Below are 8,155 nucleotides of genomic sequence, written 5' to 3'. Positions count from 1 at the left end.
TGTGTGTGTGTGTGTGTGTGTGTGTGTGTGTGGCTAGTTCAACCCACCAGGGGGCGGGGCTGGCTGACATGTGGTGCTGGGGGATTGAACCACGGTCCTTGTGCTCTGCTAAGCTTGTTCTAAGTAGGTGCTTTAGACCACTGAGCCATCTCACCAGCCCCCATAGTTTTAAATTTATTTATTTATGTATGTTGAGATAGTGTCATGCTGTGTAGTTCAGCCTGGCTTTGAGCTCACTATGGACCCTGGGTGGTTTTGAGCTCTCAGTGATCCTCCTGCCTCAGCCTCCCAAGTGCTGGGATTACAGGTGTGCACTATCACGCCTGGCACCATTTTTCTTTATGAGGCTGAGTAATATTGGGTTGTGTGGATAGGCCACATTGCTTCTGTCCATCAGTTTGTGTTGCGTCTGTGTTTTTACATTGTGAAAATGCTGCTGTGAGGTACACAAGTGTCTATTTCTTCTTGTTTTGCTTTGTATCCCTAGGGATCCGTGGCGGGTCAGATGGCGATTTCAGATTTACTGCTGCCTTCACTGACTGGTGCCCACCCAGTCCTCACAACACTCGCGTTTTTTGTGTTACTGGACTTGACCCTGGAATCTTCTCCCTTTCCTTTCAGAGGCCCCTGATGGTGACTGTGATCCGCAGAGGGGAGAGACAGCAGCTCCGCCTGGTCCCGACACGCTGGGCTGGCAAAGGCCTGCTGGGGTAGGGGTTGTCCCTCCGTTCATTCACACACAGGGTTGGCAGAGCTCTTCACACACCAACCTGGGGAGGCCCAAGTGTGACACCCGTGTCAGACACCTGTGCTGTCCCTGAAGCTGAGGTCGGGTGGAGGGGGCTCTGGTGGCTCCTGAGTCTCAGGTTCTTTCATCAATGGTGCTGGCTTTAAGTGAATGCCAAGATAAGCTGGGCATGGTGGTAGTCGGCTGTACTCCGAGCGCTGGGAAGGCTGAGGCAGGAGGAGCTCGGAGAGAGTTCTGGGCTAGCCTGATCTGCATTACAAGGCCCTGGCTCAAAAATGAAAAGCATGAGAGGATGTAGGGGAGCAGCTTGGAGGGGCCCGCATGCCGCCTCTCGTCAGGACCACTATGTCAGGCGCCCTCTCTTTTTCCTTGCAGCTGCAACATTGTTCCTCTGCAGAGATGACTGCCCCTGGGAGCAGCGGCAGCAGCAGCGCAGCTCTCCGAGCCCAGGACCTGGGCCCTCCACGCAGTCAGTCCCCCGTTCTCTTTGCCCCGTGAAGACCCAGGATCGTGTGGTGGCAGGCAGCGGCATCTTGTAGAAACACCATGTATGCTCGGCGTCTCTGAGCACTCGGCCTAAATGGGTTCTGGGGTTTGGGGCAGGTGGGCGGAGCTGTGTGGCAGGTGTCGACAAGACTGTTCTAGGAGTTTCTTTTCCCCAAATACGGCCCTGCAGGGTGGGGGTGAGCACCCCAGCTGAATTTCTCTTGAGCACCTCCAAGCTGAGAGGGTTAGAGAAGGGCTGGAACAGCATGAAGGTGTGCAAAACGAACCAGTGATATGCTGAGGCCAGGCTCTGGTGACGTCTTTGTCCCCAGTTTGGCTGCTGTGTACACGGAGGGCTGAGCAGCTGAGTGCAGCCTCAGAGGCTCAGGTCTTTGGGGCCCCAGGAAGCCCACAGCGGGTGGCGAGGCCCCTGCTCAGGAAGGAAGCGTATTCGCTGCTTCCAGCTTGACCTAGAACCAAATTCCCAGCCATATCCCAAGATCAGCATTTTGACAAACTAAGATATGCTTGTCACTGCTGATAGAAGGCTTACAGATCTGACTTCGAATACCATTTGCTTCCTTATTTTCTCTGTTAAGATTTGAGATCATTCCTTGGACCCTGTGTCTGCATCTCTCCCTCTGTGGTGTCTGCATGCTTATTGGCCCCCGTTTTGCAGACCGCTCCCTCTTGGAGAGGCCACTGCCCAGGACGCCTGTCCCCAGTGACTGCCCCGGCCTACCCAAGCTTCCCAGCGGCATTGCGCGCCCCCGCGTGCAGGCTCCACTCTGAAGCCTTCTGCCGCGCTCCCCCGATGGCGTACCAGCGGGGGAGCGCGCCCTGTTTACAAATGCACCTCGTTCAAGCTGCGTGCGCCAGTGCAAGTATTTTCCAGAAGTCCCAGGCTGCAATAAAGTCCGTACCCTCCACTTCCACGTCTTCCCGCCCGTTTCAAGATGTGTGTGTGTGTGTGTGTGTGTGTGTGTGTGTGTGTGTGTGGCTCAGCCGTGGCGGTGGGGTGTCGCCTGACTTTGGAGCTCGGGGTGCCCATCGGGTGTACTCCAGGAGATTCGGGTCCACATGGGGTGGCCCTACTCGACTAAACCAGGCTGGGTCTGCAGAAACGCCCTGAAAGAGCAAGATCATGCAACTTCTGTGATATTTCCAGCCAGCTAAAATTCACTGCCCTTACTGTTGTGTGAGCAAGTAGGACAGATACATGTGACATCTGTGGGGCCAGGAGTTGAAGTTTGGCATAGATGTTTGTGTTTGGTTGCTTTTTGGAGCTGAGGCGTCTAGCCCAGACTGGCCCTGAGCTCGCTGTGGCGCCCTGGCTGGCCTCGAACCTCCGCCTCCCGAGGGGTGGCCTGGCAGGTGTCTCGCCTCCACAGCGGCAGACACTCTTACTGAACAGTTCGTACTATTTCACCTAGGGCCGCCAATCCTGGAAAGTCCGAATTGCCAGTGTTGACTGCCACAGCGTCTCCGGCGGCACGTTGGGAAAGAAAGGAGACAGGAAATACCCTGTCAAGGTCAGGGCCCCTACCTCGGGGCACCAGTTCCGTGCCTGGCGACTGCTAGGGACGTGCTGGCACGCTGCTTCCTCGCTTTACGGCACGCCACGACGGCCTAGGCGGCGGTGGTTGCTATAGGGACGAAGCTTGGGTGGCAACCGTAGCTAGGGAGTGGGTAAAGGCTGAAGTGCTGGCTGAGGCTGTCGGGGAGGATCTGGACTGTTGAGGAACGAGGTTCGCACGCTCCGTAAGTGCAGGACGCTGGGACGGGGGTCCCTACCTGGCTGTGCGCCCTACAAACCTGCACCTCTGTCCCCCCATGCCCGTCCTTTCCCTGTAGCCGCCGGGCTGGCACCCGCCCATCCCTGGCCAGTCGGACTCCTGGAGCGACGGGGCACCTTGGTTTTCCAACTCTGCCATGGAGGCCGGGTCGGTTGGCCTCCTAAGGCGCCCAGCTCTGGTTCGCTGGGAGGAAAAACCGAGCGCCTGGCTCAGAGGGCTTTGGAACCTGATAGCTCCACGGAGTCGGAGCTGCTTTCAGCCCGGTAGGGGCCGCTGTGGTCAGTGCGCAAACCCTCTGGGCTACAACCTGTAGTGCTAATAGGGCGCCTGCGCTCGGTCGTTCTCACTCCACCTGTGAGGACATTTGGGCGCGGAGGGTGAAGAGGCTTGGCCAAAGTCTCGGAGCAGGCGAGGGGCAGAAACGGGACTGGGCGCCGGGCTTCCGGCACCCCTCGCCTCGGGGCCTCCTCTTTCCCGCGTTTGGAATTGCTAGTAGTGCCTGGGGTGGATTTTGCTGCTCCTGGGGACAAGAACACATTTAAATGAGTTAGGATGCCCGAGGTTAATCCTGGGACGGTAAGAGGCTGTGGGGCTTTCCCAGCACGTAGCATTCGTTTCATCCCCGGGGAGAAAAACCAGAGCAGGCATCTGTAGCTGGGAAGTCAGAACGGAAAGCAGGCCTGCTGATTGCTGTTGGCGCGTTTTCTCTAAAGGAAACGGCACGGAAGAATGTCAGACGGAGAAGAAAATTACCCAGAGGATAGTGGAGAAAAAGAAACAGAAGACAGAGAATATAATGAAAGTTATAACGACGTAGAAAACATGCAACAGAAATCACCAGATGACACTTCGGGACCGAGAGAGTCCCAGGAGGCAGAAGGAGAGGAGGAGTGGATGGAGGAACAGCAGGAGGAGGATGAGGGAGAGGAGGAAGAGGAAGCAGGGGAGCGGGGGGAAGAGGAAGACGAGGAAGGAGAGGAGGAGAAGCAGGAACAGGAGAAGCCTGAGGCAGAGGCAGAGGCCAGCGAAGCCCAGGAGGAGGCCGAGGCAGCCCAGGAGGTCATGACAACGCCACAGTACAACCTGCTGGGCACCTTCCTGGTGAGTGGTAACTATCACTCAGTCACAACCTGCCACCTGTGTGTTGAGCCAACACCAAGCCTGGGGCCAAACGAGACAGTTGCCCTTTAGGACAGCTGGATGATGTAGAGGCAGAGCCGCAGGAGACACTACTGTACACTAAGCCTGTAGGATCCATCAGGAGATTTTTTTTTTTTTCTAGTACCTGGGATCCAACTCGACCTCGCACTTGTCAGGCAAGTGGTTATGCCGCTGAGTTATGCCCCCAGCCCAGGGAGATTTCTTAAAAGGGGCAAACTGAACCTAGGTTGGAGGACAGTCTGGGCACCCTTCCCAGAGGAGGCAAGTGCCCAGCCGATTTTTTTTTTTTTCATTTATATATTTGGTCCAGTGTCTCACTAAACAGCTTGGGCTCGTAGCGATCCTCCAACTGTTTTCCACCTCCCCAGTGCTGGGATTACAGGCATGCACCACCACACCCGGAGTCTGTTGCTGGCTCAGGGGCGGGCTGGTGTGGCAGGTGGGACAGGGGATGGAACCCTGGTCCCTGTGCTTGCCAAAGCAGGTGTTGGCCCACCAGCTGACTTTTAAAGGGCAGGCAGGAGCTCGCTGAAGCGGGCTGCTCCAGAGTGACAGTCATGATGTCCACTCTGCCCTGCTGGTCCCAGGGTGGGAACTCAGCCTAGCCCTAGAGCAAGTAAGTAACTGAGCCTGGTGGCGCGGTGGCACACACCTATAACCCCAGCACCCAGGAGGCTGAGGCAGGAGGATCAGTGCAAATTCCAGGCCAGCCTGGGCAACATAGTAAGACCCTGATTCCAAAAACAAAACAACCAGAGATAAATAGTGTGACCAGCAGCTTTTTGGAGATCACCAGCATCATATGGAAGAATGATTTTCCTGTTGTGGATACATTGGTATGCTAGAATTAAATCCGACACATCCTTGATATTCCACCCCTACTCTGTCTTTTGTCATTATTTTTTTTCTTTCAGTTCTAGGCATTGAACCCAGGTCCTTCACGCTGAGCTACATCCCCACCCCTTTTTGCACTTTTTTGCAATCGGTCTTGTTAAGGTGCTAAATTGCCCAGCTTGAGCTCCCAGTTGATCTCTTTCCTGTCTCAGCCTTCTGAGTGCTGGGATTATAGGCATGCGCCACCATGCTGCAACTCAGATTCTTTTTAAAAACTCAAGAATTTCAAGGGAGCCTACCACTAAGATGGGCAGAGCAGGGCTAGCGAAGGACAGTCAGCGGGAGAGTGTGGCAGCAGGGACTGTTCAGTCACACTCTTCCTCCTCCTTTGTAAAGGAAATTCTTAGAGATACCAGCTCCAATCAGTCGCTGCAGTCAGACAGCTCTGAACATGTCGATGAGGCCCAAGTCAGTGCTGACAAACAACAGATCGGATCCCTGGGAGACCTGGAAGAGAGAATGGAGCCCGCCGAGTGTGACAAACGGGGTCAGAAACAGGGAGGTGCCAGAGGAGAAAGGGGTGACCCAAGGACCAGAAAGAAACTCTCTCACCTTGGCGATGAAGAAACACAATTCCAGGCCAAAGCAGGGGGCTCCAGGGAGTCCCTGGTGTCCAGATCCACAGAGGACACCTTGTTTCAGAAGGACGAGGGTCCCCAGGTGTACCCCTTGGTAAGTGCCTGGTGTGGAGGTGGCCTGGTGCGGGTGGGGTGCACGCGGTGGGGGGGGGGGGTTGGCCATTTGCATGCACATGGGGAAGACGCTCCACTAGAAAGTTTTGGGTTTTTTAGGCCGGGTCTCACTATACAGTTGGGTTCAGCCTGAACTCACCACAGAGCCCAGGCTGGTCTCAAGCTCTTGGGGTCTCTCCTGCCTCAGGTTCCCCAGTACTGGGGTGACGGATTTGCACCACCACAGCTGGCTCTTGTGTCTCTTGAAATTCAGTTCCAGCTGGCTGGCGGTGTGTGACAGACTGTGACCTCAAACACTCTGGGCTGCACAGTGTGACTGTGGGCAGGAGACTGCAGGCGTGGCTGCTGCGGCCTCTCCCCGTCCCTCTTCCCCCTTCCTCCCTCTCTCCCTGCTCCCCTCTCCTCTCTGCACTGTGACCCCCACTCCTCTCCATTCTCCCGGCCTCACCTCTGCCTTCCCAGCCCCAACCTTGGCTGGAAGGTGGCAGGTGTGGCCATCGCCAGCTTTGCTGCGAGCCCGGGTGCCATCCGGCACGGCTCAGAGGGGGCAGAGAGGGGCTTCTCCTGCTCCGTCTGCTGCTCTCTGAGAGTCACCTTGTGAGAGTCGTTCTCCTTGCCCTCCCATTCTTCTTTCCCCCCTTTTCAGGTAGAGAAATACAGGGGGAAGCTTAGGCAGTGATTGATGGTGTGCGGTACCCCTAAAGTGACATAGTTCCTAATGCAGAGAGCCCTTGAGAAGTCCAAAATGATGGTCAGATGTGGTGGCACATACCCATCATGCCAGCACTCGGGAGGCTGAGGCAGGAGTTTGAAACCAGCCTGGGATACATAGTAAGCTCAAGATGAGCCCGAACTACATGCCAAGATGCTGTCTCAGAAAACAAGTGACGCCAGGGAAATAGCGCAGCAGCAAAGGTGCATGCCTGGCAAGCACAAAGGCCTGTGTTCAATCCCTGGTATAAAAGAAAAAAAGAAAAAGAAAACTTAGTGAACGAATGAATAAAGCTAGCCATGGTGGCACACGCCTGCAATCCCAGCACTTAGGAGACTGAGGCAGGAGGATTACAACAAGTTCAAGGCCAGCCTGAACTATACCGAGACCATTTCATGCAAACAAACAAAAATAAAAATAAAATAATCATGTACTTATAAAACAGGATTCTCAGGAATATCCAAGATAATAAAATCTAGGGCCAGCGAGATAGCTCAGCAGACTAAGCACCTGCTTTGGCAAGCACAGGAACCGGGTTTGATCCCCAGTCTCACATGCTGTGCCATCCGGGCATGGTGGCACACACCTGTAATCCCAGCGCTGGGGAGGCTGAAAGAGTGACTAGGAATCTGAGCAGTGTAGTGAGACCCTGTACCAAATACATAAATAAAAAAAGATAATAAAATCTAGTTTTGGCAATAAACTTTTGCTTTTCACATTGTGGTGTTGTAGACCAGTGACGGCAGCGATGTAGAAGGCAGCCGGGTCCCGACCCTCTCTCTGCCCTTAAGGTTCGGCGCTGGCACTGGCCGTGCTAACTCGGCGAGAGCCGCAATTGCAACTGCTGCCGCGCGAGGTCGCCCTGTCCCCGCGGGTGAGGCCGGCTGGAGAAGGGCAGTCCTTTTAAAAAAAAACCCTGTCGCCTTCCTGGAGTAGACCGGGACAATGGTAAAGGAAACCCCAGGACAAGAAAGACGAGCCTTTAGGTCAGCAAGTTTTAAAAGAGCAATTGCATTTGCATCCATTGACTTTTAAGTACCAGCCGCAGAGGAAGTAACCCTGATCCTAGAAGCCGAGGTTTGAGAGGCCTGCGAGAGCTGTGATCCCTCAACTCCACCACTCACACCTGCACACCTCCCAAAGGGAGGGAGACTGTAGGGAATGCGTGGAGGGGACAAGAGAGGGGGACAGGAGAAGGCAGGACCGAGAACTTCCGCAGGAGAGAAAACGCGGCACAATCCCTGCTGTGCCCACCTTGGGATGGCTGTTGGGCATGTGCCCTGGGCTTGGAGAGGAAAGGGGGCAGCCCAAGTTTCCTTCTGTCTCCAGGGAACAGTTGGATGCTGGCATCATGGCCCCAGCCCGCACTTTCAGGGCTGTCCTGTGCCTCATTAGTTGGTCCGAGTTAAATTTTGTGGGTGTTTGTTTGTTTGTGACGGCCTTGTTTTCTATCTCAGGTTGGCCTCAAACTTGAGGTGACCCCTCCTGTTCAGTGTACAGTGCTGGGACGACAAGCAGCACCTCCATGCCCAGCTGTTTGCTTGCTTGCTTCTCCTTCTCCTTCTTCTTTTTCTCATTCTCCTTCTCCTCCTCTTCCTCCTTCCTTCCTTTCTCCTCCTCCTCCTTGTCATCCTCCTCCTCCTCCTCGTCCTCCTCCTCCTCCTCC

The 8,155-nt window shown here is 55.1% G+C and overlaps 2 protein-coding genes across 2 annotated transcripts in view; both read left to right on the top strand.

Annotated features, from left to right (window-relative positions):
• Positions 1 to 2,169, top strand: part of Psmd9 (proteasome 26S subunit, non-ATPase 9) — a 12,822-nt gene extending 10,653 nt beyond the window's left edge. The window contains exons 5-6 of the mRNA XM_004635895.2: positions 622 to 710; positions 1,124 to 2,169. Of these exons, the coding sequence (XP_004635952.1) occupies positions 622 to 710; positions 1,124 to 1,151 (117 nt within the window). The 3' untranslated portion in view covers positions 1,152 to 2,169. The remainder of the gene's footprint in view (positions 1 to 621; positions 711 to 1,123) is intronic.
• A 1,819-nt stretch (positions 2,170 to 3,988) lies between these two features.
• The window catches only part of Wdr66 (WD repeat domain 66), a 55,540-nt gene continuing 51,373 nt past the window's right edge, over positions 3,989 to 8,155 (top strand). The window contains exons 1-2 of the mRNA XM_023720672.1: positions 3,989 to 4,131; positions 5,422 to 5,757. Coding sequence (XP_023576440.1) covers positions 4,093 to 4,131; positions 5,422 to 5,757 — 375 coding nt within the window. The 5' untranslated portion in view covers positions 3,989 to 4,092. The remainder of the gene's footprint in view (positions 4,132 to 5,421; positions 5,758 to 8,155) is intronic.

Source organism: Octodon degus, unplaced genomic scaffold, assembly GCF_000260255.1.
Source record: "Octodon degus isolate 3935 unplaced genomic scaffold, OctDeg1.0 scaffold00076, whole genome shotgun sequence".
Lineage (NCBI taxonomy): Eukaryota > Metazoa > Chordata > Mammalia > Rodentia > Octodontidae > Octodon > Octodon degus.
This window is presented reverse-complemented; position numbering and strand designations above follow the sequence as displayed.